The following is a 13,786-nucleotide window of genomic DNA, read 5'->3' as shown; positions in this document are numbered from 1 at the left end:
GGCAGGGGCAAACCGTATAGCATCTTTCTTTCTTCTTTCACTCTCCCTGCAGAACTGAAGGCAGGGTCCCCTCCCTTCTGCTTTGCAGCCCTCACACTTAATTCATGATGCTTATTTGTCTGATGCCAGTTTACTGTTGAGGATCAAAATACAGACCCTCAGGTGTGTGAGGACAGAGTGCCTGCTGGAGCGGGCTGCTATCTAATTAATTTTAGGGCATCCAAAATTCTCATACAGATCCTCCGTCCTAACATGCATGAGAAAGATTTTTTTTTTTTTAAATGAGCCCTTTGCTATCTTTCAGAAGTCCAAGAGAAAAGCTTTCAGCAGGTTAGTGTTCTAAAGTGAAAGGGGTATTTTCCCAACCCTTTCAAAAGTCTCCTCCTGCAACGATTTTGGAGCTCCCCCCTCCAGATTTTACTCTTTTAGGGTGGAAGAGTCGCTTCTCACCTCCAGCCTCAGAGCCGATCAATCAGTCATTTTGCTTTGCAGGTCGAGATCCGCTGCAGCAAAGCCAAACCTCAGTGCTGGCGGCGCTGCACTGGGTCTGGGCAGCAGTGAGGCTGGTGCTGACAGTCGGCGGAGGGCTCTGTCCCCTTAGGCGCCGACGCTCTGGGAACACAGGCTGGAGCCAGGGACCAGCCCCGACCGGAAAAGGCACCCCTTCCCCTGGTGATTGATGGAGGACAGTGAGGAGCTTTTTGGAGGCTGGGAAGGGTTGTCCTCAGAGTCACTTACTCTGAAGTCTTTGTCAGCAGAAAGAACTCTTCTGGGTAGGGAGTGACATCAGGCAGATGACACATGACAGCTTTGCATTTCATTCGGCTTGATTAGTACTCAATATCAGCCACAGGTGAGTTAACGCTCCCCCCCACGTGCCCCAAGCGCCAGCTGCTCCCCAGATGCAAACCGTCCACTGCCCTGTGCTTTTGCAGGCACTGCAGGCTCATCCTGATCAATCATTCTTTTCTTGGGGATCTTTAAAGTACTGTTAAAGTGTGAGCAGGAATGATACCCGTATCACTGTATTTGTGATTCTGAAATGTGTGTAGTATTCAAGTCATTCATTAGCAGTTCCGAATGTTGTTTCCTTCTGTTTTTCCTTTTTGCAGTTCAGCTTTAAATTATATGTGTGTGTATCTATACATATATATTAATATATTTATATATAAACTATATATATATATGCTGTTTCAAGAAGTTATATCAGAACAAAAATCTATATCAAAAATCCTTGAATGACATTACCTTTGTATTTTTTTCTCCCCCTTGCAGGACCCCATCTGCAGATGTCCTGAATACCTCTGAGTACAGAAATCGATCATTCAACCAGGATACCTAATTCAAGGTATGAGCTCTTGTCAGAAAGCTTTTTACATCCGAGCTCTGTGTTGGAAGTTCTGTTTTGGCAACGAATTTTGAAATCGGAAAAGTTGGAATGAGAATAAAGAACAAAAGCGAATTTGCAAAATAATCAGGCGCTTAAAAAAAAAAAAAAGCCACAACCCAACGCTTCTGACTCACGGGCAGCCCTTTTTCTGCCAGCTTAGGTCTCACTGCATTGGAGCCCTTTTTCTGCAACTGTGTTTGGAGTTTGGATTTCATTTTAGTCTCTCCCTCTCTCTTTCTCTCCGACTGCCCAGACCTGCAGGAACCAGGAGAGACAGACATTTTGATAGTTTTGTGACGTTGGACCGAACAGAATGAAGTACTCTTGCTGTGCCCTGGTCTTGGCCGTCCTGGGCACAGAACTACTGGGAAGCTTCTGTTCTTCGACCGTCAGATCTCCGAGGTTCCGAGGACGGATGCAGCAGGAACGGAAGAACATCCGGCCCAACATCATTCTTGTGCTGACCGATGATCAGGATGTAGAGCTGGGTGAGACCCTGGGGCTTCCACTTGTCAGTCTCTTCTGCTCAGCTGATGCGCTGGCTTTGCCTCATTTGTAACAGTCAGTGAACATTCAGGGGTTTGGCACTGAATGGTCGTACCTTAACCGCCACCCTAGTTTGTAAAATGCACTTGTGTGGCTTCTAAGGTGTTTGGCTTGTGTTTCGATCTGACTTTTCTGGTCTTAAATTTTTGAAGCGGTCTGGGGTGAGAAATAGGAGAAGATGAGGCTGTGGGGCAAGAGGAAACAGGAAACTATAGACCTCAGGCATTGGATCATGAGTCTTGGAAGCTCTTGTTCAAAAACTTTTTAAAATGTTTGGACAAAGTTTCAAAGTGTAGGAGATTAGTAATTCTCTGCAATGCATATGAGCAAAGATAGTTCCAAAAAGAACGTTCGATGGCCATGGTTATTACGGTGCATCATTCCTTCACAATTCGCAACTGTCAGGGAATTGAAAGTTACAGTATTCTGCGAAGTCGTGATTCCCTACTACCGCCTTAGACATGATGCTTTTCTGAAGAAATCACCCACTGGGTTAATCCCGGAGCGCTTAGAAAGTCTTCCGCATCTTCTCTTTCAATCTAGCTTCTGTTATCTTCTGATTGTGGTTCATACCTTCTTTAATGGCCCAGCCCTATGGTCCTGCCTGTAAGGCTGGTGTCCGGTTCTTCTGGGTACCTAGGACAGATGAAAGGCTGGCCCTTATAAGTTGTCACCACCCCTCATTTCCATTCCTGGACCCAATTCCTCGTTTTCAGGAATCGCTCAGCTAGTCTTACTTGTCACAGTCAACTTTGACTGTCTAGTATATTTTAGACTTCATACTGGTGAGGCACCTTGCGCTTCTTTGCAGAGCTCCTCTGGCTCGGGTTCTTGAGGATAAAAGCCTCCAGGTTGGGCCTTGATCCACAGGGAAGGGAGCTTTGATTTCCAGTTTGCAACCAAACCAGGAAATCCCAACAAAGTTCTTTGGGTTCAGCTAGAAGCCAGGCAAGGATCGCTTAAGGGGATTTGCAGTCTGCCTTCTCTTCATGATGGATTTTCAGGCAACATTCCAAAATGAGAAGTCTTGCAGGTCTGACTTAAGTACGTGTGTGGCTGATGGTTTAACATTTTTACTCACCTACAGAACAAGTAACGTGAAGACATTTCAACTCACCTTCCTTAGCGTGTCTCATATCCATCCCTTTCTCTGAGGCCATTCTCATCTCCCGGTTTTTCCCTGTTTGGTCACCTGACTTACCTGGCCCTCCTGCCTGTTCTTCCCTTCATGCAAGTATCTGATCAGGTCTCTGCTTAAAACCCTCCGTGGTCTTCCTTAGCAAAAGAATTAAGCCCCTCTCTCCTCTGCAGGTTAATGAGCTCTGAGCAGCAGGCCCTCGCGTCTCTGTGTTGGGCTATTTTCCTTTCCCCCACTTTTGTTTTGTGCTTCATGGAAGCAACTTAACTTCCCTGAAAGTGTCTAGTGGTCTCATCTCCCTCACCTGTATTTCATGCCTTCGTACGTGGCATCGCTCCCCCACCCTCTTTCTCCTCCTGAAGAAGTCCTACCGATTCTTCATGACCCAGTCCAGATACCTTGCCCTTGTTGGGGCAGGGGGTCCTCATTCGCCAAAACCTTCCTGCGCCCCCAGCAGGGTGGGTGCAACTTTCCTTTGCACCCAGCACCTTGAACCTGCCTCTGGCAAGACCCTTAATCCATGTGCTCCCTTACCTGTCTGTTCCACTGACTGACAACAACTAGAAGGTAGGGTAGTACTTTGTTTTCAGGTGCAATCCTGATCCTGGGACTGTGCTGGGAATCTAGTAGGTGCTAAAAAATACTAAATAAACTCAAAATGGGAGTTCCCTTCATGGCACAGTGGAAACATGAGGTTTCAGGTTCAATCCCTGGCCTCGCTCAGTGGGTTAAGGATCCGGCACGTTGCCGTGAACTGTGGTGTAGGTCACAGATGCAGCTCAGATCCCACATTGTTGTGGCTGTGGTGTAGGCCGTAGCTCCGATTAGACCCCTAGCCTGGGAACCTCCATATGCCTCAGGTGTGGCCCTAAAAAAACAAAGACAAAAATAAATAAATAAATAAATAAACTCACAGTGGACCCACAAGGACCTGAAAAAAGTTAGCACAATTCGCATAAATGAATAAGTATCCATCATGATCTAGCTCTTTGTCTTTAAAATAAATTAAGGAAATTTTTTTTTTGTCTTTTTAGGGCCACACCTGTGGCATATGGAGGTTCCCAGGCTAGGGGTCCAGTTGGAGCTGTTGCTGCTGATCTACGCCAGAGCCACAGCCACGCCAGATCCGAGCTGTGTCTGTGACCTATACCACAGCTCACGGTGACACTGGATCCTTAACGCACTGAGCAAGGCCAGGGATCGAATTGTTTGATAAATATATTTTAACAGAATTCAAAAGTTCACCCTTATCTTAGAGTTCATTCATTCATTCAGTCAACATTTACTGAGCAGTTACTAATACTGGCTTCCATTGGAAGCACATGGACATAATGGTAAAGCATCATAGGCCACGTTCCATCAACCTAGCTCTTTCCTGCAAATTTGGCTTTACTTCCTTTCTTAATTTTCTAGCCAGATAGCACACTAAGCATTCACTTGTTTCATCTTCACAATCACTCTATTAAGAAGTTACTATTACTCTCTTCAGTTTATATGGTTAGGATAAATGGGGCGTAGAGGTCACGTAGGCTGTGCTAGGAAGTGCTGCATCCAGGACCTGAAGTAGGTCTTCATCTCCACGGCTACATATTTGACCATGATCCTTCCATTAATCCATCCTTCGACAAAATTTTTTTTTGTCTTTTTAGGGCATATGGAGGTTCCCAGGCTAGAGTTCCAATTGGAGCTGTATCCACCAGCCTACACCACAGCCATAGCAATGCAGGATCCAAGCCAGGTCTGCGACCTACACCACAGTTCACGGCAATGCCGGATCCTTAACCTGCGGAGCGAGGCTAGGGATTGAACCTGCATCCTCATGGATACTATTTAGATTCATTTCCAGTGAGCCATGATGGGAACTCCCTGGTGTTTTTCTTTTTCTTTTTCTTTTTTTTTTTTTAATCATCCTAACCATTTTTAAGTGTTCACTTCAATAGTGTTAAGTACAGTCACCTTATTGCACAACCAATATCACAAACTCTTTTCATCTTACAAAATTAAAACTCAACCTATTCAACAACAACTCTTCATACTTCCAGCCCTTGGCAACCACCATTCAAATTTCTGTCTCAGAGTTCCCGTCATGGCTCAGCAGAAATGAATCCGACTAGGAACCATGAGGTTGCGGGTTTGATCCCTGGCCTCGCTCAGTGGGTTAAGGATCCAGCGTTGCCCTGAGCTGTGGTGTAGGTCACAGATGCAGCTCGGATCTGATGTTGCTGTGGCTCTGGTGAGGCCGGTGGCTACAGCTCTGGTTAGACCCCTAACCTGGGAATCTTCATATGCCGTGTGTGCAGCCCTCAAAAAGACAAAAAAAAAAAAAAAATCCTGTCTCTATAATTTAACTACTTTGAGTACTTTGTATAAGTGGAATCACACAGTATTTGTCTTTTTGTGATTGGCTTATTTCACCTAGCATAATGTCCTTCCTCAGTGTTCATCTCTGTTAGCGCATGTCTCAGAATTCCTTCCTTTTGAAGGCTAAATAATATTCCATTATATGTATATCCACCCTATGTTTACCCATCCATCTGTTGATAGACATTAGCCTTGGCGTCTGCTTTTTGGTTATTGTGGATAATGCTGCTATGAATATAGGTATATAAATATCTCCTTGCGGGAGTTCCCATTGTGGCTCAGGAAGTTAAGAACCCGACTAGTATCCATGAGGATATGGGTTTGGTCCCTGGCCTTGCTTAGTGGGTTAAGGATCCAGTGTTGCTGAAAGCTGCAATGTAGGTTACAGATGCTGTGTTGCTGTGGCTGTGGTGCAAGCCAGCAGCTGTAGCTCCAGTTCAACCACTAGTCTAGGAATTTCCATATACCAAAGGTGTGGCTGTTTTTAAAAAAAAAAAAAAAAAAAAAAAAAAAAAAAAAGACTGTCTTGTTGAGACTCCGCTTTCAATTCTTTGGGGTATATACCCAGAAGTGGAGTTGTTGGATCTTTAGATCATTCTATTTTTAATTTTTCGAGGAACTGCAGTAGTGCTTCCCAGAGCGACTACAACATTACACACTCCACTGACAGTGCACAGGCATTCCAGCTTCTCCACAGCCTTGCCAACATTTGTTATCGGCTGTTTTCATGATAATACCCGTCCTAATGAGTGTGAGATGGTAGCTCCTTGTGGGTTTGATATGGTTTTGTTTTGGTTTGGTTTTTTACTTATATACAATTATGTTTGCCAAATATTTAATAAATCTGTGCCTAAGCACAGCTTTTGCACCTGTAATACTGCAGGCATTTTTGGCTGCTTCTGTGCCTCCAGAAGAATATAACAGACTTAAGAAAGCTTAGGAAAAAACAGTTCCAAAAATCGTAATAGAATACTTTCCCTTTGGGGAAAGAATAAAACAATTCTTTGTCTGGAAAGACAAAGGCTGAGAAGGATTATAATCCAAGTTGATGAAGTCAAGCTGGAAAGGAAAGCTCTTACTCTGTAGGAATGGGGGCCCCTCCCTCAGCTTTGGGAACAAGTAAAATAAACTAGTACTTTGCGAAAGGAGTAAGACATGTAAGGAATTTATTAATAAAAGTGCTCGAACCTTACATGCAGATAACACTTTATCTTTTTCCAAAGAACACTTGTTCTCATTATTGCATTTTCTCGTCATCCCACCCAAGTTGGGTGGATAGTGCAAAGATCATTATCCCAGGAGAAAATTTAATTTGTCAAAAGATTAAGTAATTTAACCAGTGGCCCCTGTACGTCTGGATTTACATTTTCCACAACTTAGGAAGTGGTTCAGGTTATGCCTCTACCTGTAAATAGTTTAGGTTTTAAGGCAAAGCTTATGACTGGAAAGTTTACACTTTTTTTTTTTTTTTTTTTTTTTTTTTTGTCTTTTTGCCTTTTCCAAGGCCGCTCCCGTGGCACATGGAGGTTCCCAGGCTAGGGGTCTAATCAGAGCTATAGCCGCTGGCCTACGCCAGAGCCACAGCAACATGGGATCCAAGCCATGTCTGCGACCTATGCCACAGCTCATGGCAAAGCTGGATCCTTAACCCACTGAGCAAGGGCAGGGATTGAACCTGCAACCTCATGGTTCCTAGTCAGATTCGTTAACCACTGCACAGTGGCGGGAACTCCAGTTTACACTTATTTTTAAGCTAGAAAAACACAAGTGGACATGATCAACGAGAAGTTTAGGGTGATGGTTACTGTCTAGAGAAGGTGGGTAACCAAGAACACCAGCAGTCTTCACATTTTATTTTAAAATTTAAAAAATACACCCGAAGCAACTGTGATCAAACGTTAAGCTCTGACCAAGCGAGAAGACAAGTTACTTATCCTGTTTTTCCCTGCACCTGAAATATTTTACAAATCCAAGGGAAGAAAACCACAAATGCTTGGGGGACTGCCCTAACTTTCTGAGCCTAGAGTCAAAGAGATTAAGCCCCAGCAATCTTTCCCCAGTGGTCCCTTGGTGCCACTCAGAAGCAAAATAGCTGATTGGACCAATGATTTGACTCACTGTGGCCTTTCTTAAATTCTTAGGAAATTGGGCTGGTGCAGACATCTCAGTAATGCTGACCCAGGGCTCCTCTTAGCTCATAAGTAGCACTGAGAAATCGTAAATACACAGAAATACGTGATTTAAAGCAGAGGTCATAAATGGGATCTACAGTCCAGAGTTAGCCCACAGATGTGTTTTGCTTGACCAGCACACTTGTGAAAAATCAAGGCAGCATTTAAAAAAGCAAGTGATGTTACCTAAAAAAAAAAAAAAAAAAAAAAAAAAAATCCAAATTCTGACTTTTCTGAAAAGTTCTGAAGATCGAGGGCCTCTGCTCTCGTGAGGCAGCCATCAGTTAAATGCTTGAAGGAGAGTCAGAGCTGCCCCTGGTAGGTGGGGCCTGTCTTCCCCAGGCCGTCACCGTTCCTACCCCTCTCAATTGCTCCCCAGAGCTCAGGCCAAGGAGCACTTGCTATTTATCATCACGGCCACACTGCTGTTTTTCTTAGAGTCAGGAGAAGTTCTGTATGCCCACATTTCTATCAAATGTAGCAAACTGGAGTGACAAAAGCTCTGTGAATTTTCTCATACCTGGCTGCCTTCACTGGCCTGCCCTCTCTGTCTAGCCCTGTAGGCATTGTTACTTCCATTCCCGCACAAAACTAGTCTCCACTTTTAATGGCCTTTAGCTCTTTAGGGAGAAAAAATAATGAGTCTTAGTGACCTGGAAACCTTCCAGACAGATTTATTATCTGCTTCTTGGTCCCTTCTTCCCCCAACTTGTTTTCCCTCCTCTGATTTTAGCTGAAACATCTGGTTTTTTTCCTACCAATTCCATAGTTTTGGTAGAAAAAAAAAGGGTATTGTTTGATCATGTTATTTTTTTTCTAATGCTTTCAGAATTAGAATTTTCAATAGACCAATACAGCCACTTTTAATATGAACAATATCACGTTTAAGGGTCCATATTTCACTGTTGGCATAAGAAAATAGCAGAGATGTGCTTAGTACAGACCATTTATATCTTTAAAACATTAACCTTACCCCATCATAAAACAGTGGTGTTTCGAAACACTGCTGCACATTTAATAAGAATTATATTTGCTTGTCATTATCACTCATCAAACCATGAAATCGTTGCAATCCACATGGAGGTGTGTCTCTATGATGCCAGGTGTGTGTGACTCCCATATATCTAGGACTTCTTTCACGGATGATAATGACAAAATTTATTATTGAATTACTAATTTCACGAGTTTTTCTGGACATGAGGAACAGCCTTGATGAAAATTTCAATGTTTCATAGTACAAAACGTGGAACATTCCAATGCTAAGATGTTTGAATCAGGAAAGGCAGAGCTTTGTTGTACAGTTCAACACGTACATAAAGTGATCCAAGCTTTCTGTGTGATCCTGGTAAAGTCATTCCAATTAGTGGGACTTTTTCTCCTTCCTGACCTTTTTCACACCTGTGATTTGGGAGTAAATGAGTTGAAGTGTGTAGATGATTGAAATTCCTGGCTGTGGTCCTGTCTAGTCCCAGTAACTGATCACATACACCCTCCAAAAGGACTGCTTCTGGAGCCTGGGTTTTTAACTCGCCCAGAATTGCAAAGCTGGCAATCTTGCAGGCTTCCCCAAGAGTGCCGCTCCTCCACTCCCAGTTCCCACCAACCTAGCATCATCCTGGTCCACAGCTGATGGCTGTCAGAGCATCCTCACCCCTACAGAAGTGATGGCAGATGTCCCCAGCCCCAACCTGGAACTCTGGCGCTGGGACAGCTTTTCTTGGCAGCCCTGAGACTCAGCTGTGGCCCGGACCTTCCCTGTCCTCAAGCCAGCCCAGTCAGCAGTGCCCCCATGCCAGCTACTGGACTTAATTACAGTCACTTCTTTTTTTTTTTTTTTAAATAATTTTTTTTATTTTCCCACTGTACAGCAAGGGGGTCAGGTTATCCTTACATGTATACATTACAATTACAGTTTTTCCCCCACCCTTTCTTCTGTTGCAACATGAGTATCTAGACAAAGTTCTCAATGCTATTCAGTAGGATCTCCTTGTAAATCTATTCTAAGTTGTGTCTGATAAGTCCAAGCTCCCGATCCCTCCCACTCCCTCCCCCTCCCATCAGGCAGCCACAAGTCTCTTCTCCAAGTCCATGATTTTCTTTTCTGAGGAGATGTTCATTTGTGCTGGATATTAGATTCCAGTTATAAGTGATATCATATGGTATTTGTCTTTGTCTTTCTGGCTCATTTCACTCAGTATGAGATTCTCTAGTTCCATCCATGTTGCTGCAAATGGCATTATGTCATTCCTTTTTATGGCTGAGTAGTATTCCATTGTGTATATATACCACCTCTTCCGAATCTAATCATCTGTCGATGGACATTTGGGTTGTTTCCATGTCCTGGCTATTGTGAATAGTGCTGCAATGAACATGCGGGTGCACGTGCCTCTGTTAAGTAGAGTTTTGTCCGGATAGATGCCCAAGAGTGGGATTGCAGGGTCATATGGAAGTTCTATGTATAGATTTCTAAGGTATCTCCAAACTGTTCTCCATAGTGGCTGTACCAGTTTATATTCCCACCAACAGTGCGGGAGGGTTCCCTTTTCTCCACAGCCCCTCCAGCATTTGTTATTTGTGGACTTATTAATGATGGTCATTCTGACTGGTGTGAGGTGATATCTCATGGTAGTTTTGATTTGCATTTCCCTTATAGTCAGCGATGTTGAGCATTTTTTCATGTGTTTGTTGGCCATCTGTATATCTTCTTTGGAAAAATGTCTATTCAGGTCTTTTGCTCATTTTTCCATTGATTGATTGGTTTTTTTGCTGTTGGGTTGTATAAGTTGTTTATATATTCTAGAGATTACGCCCTTGTCAGTTGCATCATTTGAAACTATTTTCTCCCATTCTGTAAGTTGTCTTTTTGTTTTCTTTTTGGTTTCCTTTGCTGTGCAAAAGCTTTTCAGTTTGATGAGGTCCCATGGGTTTATTTTTGCTCTTATTTCTATTGCTTTGGGAGACTGACCTGAGAAAATATTCATGAGGTTGATGTCAGAGAGTGTTTTGCCTATGTTTTCTTTTTCTTTTTTTTTTTTTTTTTTTTTGGTCTTTTTGCTATTTCTTTGGGCCGCTCCCTCGGCATATGGAGGTTCCCAGGCTAGGGGTCGAATCGGAGCTGTAGCCACCGGCCTACGCCAGAGCCACAGCAACGCGAGATCCGAGCCACGTCTGCAACCTACACCACAGCTCACGGCAACGCCGGATCGTTAACCCACTGAGCAAGGGCAGGGACCGAACCCGCAACCTCATGGTTCCTAGTCGGATTCGTTAACCACTGCACCACGATGGGAACTCCTGCCTATGTTTTCTTCTAGGAGTTTGATGGTGTCCTGTCGTATATTTAAGTCTTTCAGCCGTTTTGAGTTTATTTTTGTGCATGGTGTGAGGGTGTGTTCTAATTTCATTGCTTTGCATGCAGCTGCCCAGGTTTCCCAGCAATGCTTGCTGAATAGACTTTCTTTTTCCCATTTTATGTTCTTGCCTCCCTTGTCAAAGATTAATTGATCATAGGTGTCAGGGTTTATTTCCGGATTCTCTATTCTGTTCCATTGGTCTGTCTGTCTGTTTTGATACCAGTACCACACTGTTTTGATGACTGTGGCTTTGTAGTATTTCTTGAAGTCTGGGAGAGTTATGCCTCTGCTTGGTTTTTGTTTCTCAGGATTGCTTTGGCGATTCTGGGTCTTTTGTTGTTCCATATAAATGTTTGGATTGTTTGTTCTAGTTCTGTGAAAAATGTCATGGGTAATTTGATAGGGATTGCATTGAATCTGTAGATTGCTTTGGGTAGTATGGCAATTTTTACAATATTGTACAGTCACTTCTGAGCATCCCTGTCAGGCTTCCACCTCAAAGGACAATTTTATTTTATTTTATTTCTCTATTTTATGTCTTTTTATTAATTTTTTTTAATTGTTACTTCCCCAATGCAATTTTTTCCTACTATCCAGCATGGTGACCCAGTTACACATACATGTACACATTGTATTTCTCACATTATCATGCTTCATCATAAGTGACTAGACATAGTTCCCAGTGCAACACAGCAGGATCTCATTGCTTAATCCATTCCAAAGGCAATAGTTTGCATCTATTAACCCCAAATTCCCAGTCCATCCCACTCCCTCCCCCACCCCCTTGGCAACCACAAGTCCCAATATATGCCCAAGAGTGGGACTGCTGGGTCATATGGTAGTTGTATGTAGAGATTTCTAAGGTACCTCCATACTGTTCTCCATAGTGGTTGTATCAGCTTACATTCCCACCAACAGTGCAGGCGGGTTCCCTTTTCTCCACACCCCCTCCAGCATTTGTTAGTTGTGGACTTGTGAATGATGGTCTTTCTGACTGGTGTGAGGTGGTATCTCATGGTAGTTTTGATCTGCATTTCTCTGATAATCAGTGATGTTGAGCATTTTTTCATGTGCTTGTGGCCATCTGTACATCCTTCTTTCAAAGGACAACTTTAAATGATAATGAAATCAGGCTTCTCACGATGGGTGGGGGAACTGATGTCTTTAACTTGAAGTGGCTTGCATCGGGCGTTGCTGTGGCTGTGGCATAGGCTGGTGGCTTCAGCTCTGATTGGATCCCTAGCCTGGGAACCTCCATACCCCATGGGTGTGGCCCTAAAAAGACAAAAAAAAAAAAAAGAAAAAGAAAAAGAAATGCAAATTCTTGCTTCCTTCCTAGGTCTTACTAAATCAATATCTCGGGGTGGGCCCAGAATTCTGTGATTTAACATGCCTCCAGATTCTTTTATTTTATTTTTTGGGGGGTCCTATTTTGGCTCCCCTGTGGCCTACAGAGCTCCTGGGCCAGGGATCAGATCGGAGCCACAGTTGTGACCTGAGCCACAACTAACCCACTGTGCCAGGCCAGGGATCGAACCCACATCCCAGAGGCTCCCAAGATACTGCTGATTCTGTTGAGTCACAGCGGGAGCTCCATCCACATGATTTTTAAAGTTGGAGAAGCATTGTCTCAGAATGTTCTCTTTACTGAGAAACTTCAAGCCAGATACTCACATTCAGGAGCCCTGCCAGTGGGGCTGCCATGGTCACTGACACCTGCAGGGACCAAGTGTCTTTGTTCCCTTTGACATGTGGACCAGTTGGAAGCAGAGCATTTGGAGGGATTGGTTAGTTCCTCAGCACAACCAGCTCAGTGAACTCAGAAACTGAGAAATTAGAATGTGAAGAGAGTCTTAGTGGGGGGACAGTTCCAGAGATGAGGCCTTGGGCTGTTTTAGCCCCTGTTTTTATATTATTTTACCTTAAATCAAATTTCCACCTCCCATCCTGTGTTGCTGTGCAAATGAGTCTGTAAACTGGAGATTGCTGCTTTGTGATTCAGGATCATAGAGGTGGCTTCCAGCTGCTTTTTTTTTTTTTTTTTTTTTGAGTCCAGCTAGGCTCATAAGAAGTCATTTATTAACATTAAGAGACTATTAGGCAATAAAAATTGGTCAACAGTGTTTGCTGAGTTTTCCCAAAATTTAAGTAATAAGTCATCACCACAGATTTCTCAAGGGGAGAGAGGAATAAGTGAGTGGACGTCAGCATTGACCTTGAATTCTCTCCCTACTCCTGTGTCTCTACTCATCTCTTTATCTCCAGGACCTTTTCCCCTATATAATCAACCAACACAAATACAAAATGCAACATTTCTCCTGGGCATATATCTAGACCAAACTTTCATTCAGAAAGATACATGCACCCCTATGTTCATAGCAGCACTATTTACAATAACCAAGACATTAAAGCAGCCTAAGTGTCCATCAACAGATGAATGGATAAAGATGTGGTGTATATATACAATGGAATATTATTCATCCATAAAAAAGAATGAAATAATGCCATTTGCAGTGATTATCATACTAAGGGAAGTAAGTCAGAAAGAGAAACACAAATATCATATGATACTGCTTATGTGTGGAATTTAAAATATGACACAAATGAACACATCTACAAGATAGAAACAGACTCAGCTATAGAGAACAGACAGGAGGGAGACTAGTGGGATGGATCAGGACCTTGGGGTAAGCAGATGCAAACTATTACATACAGAATGGATAGACCACACGGGCCTACTGTATAGCACAGGGAACTGTATTCTATATCCTGAGATAAACTATAATGGAAAATAATATAAAAGAGAATATATGTACATATGATTACA

At 43.2% G+C, this 13,786-nt stretch overlaps 1 protein-coding gene across 25 annotated transcripts in view; it reads left to right on the top strand.

Annotated features, from left to right (window-relative positions):
• Positions 1–13,786, top strand: part of SULF1 (sulfatase 1) — a 181,128-nt gene that overhangs the window by 91,792 nt on the left and 75,550 nt on the right. For all 25 annotated transcript variants that reach the window (XR_014843703.1, XM_085022147.1, XM_085022162.1 and 22 more), the window contains 2 exons: positions 1,276–1,348; positions 1,644–1,878. Coding sequence is in view for 15 of the 25 variants with exons in the window: in XM_085022150.1 (XP_084878276.1) it covers positions 1,704–1,878 (175 nt within the window). In the remaining 10 variants the exon portion in view is untranslated. The remainder of the gene's footprint in view (positions 1–1,275; positions 1,349–1,643; positions 1,879–13,786) is intronic.

The sequence above is a fragment of the Sus scrofa genome, chromosome 4 (genome assembly GCF_054392235.1).
Source record: "Sus scrofa isolate SSC_HxYL_T2T_F1_AM1 chromosome 4, Sscrofa_HxYL_maternal_Yorkshire_Landrace_v2.0, whole genome shotgun sequence".
Classification (NCBI taxonomy): Eukaryota; Metazoa; Chordata; class Mammalia; order Artiodactyla; family Suidae; genus Sus; species Sus scrofa.
This window is presented reverse-complemented; position numbering and strand designations above follow the sequence as displayed.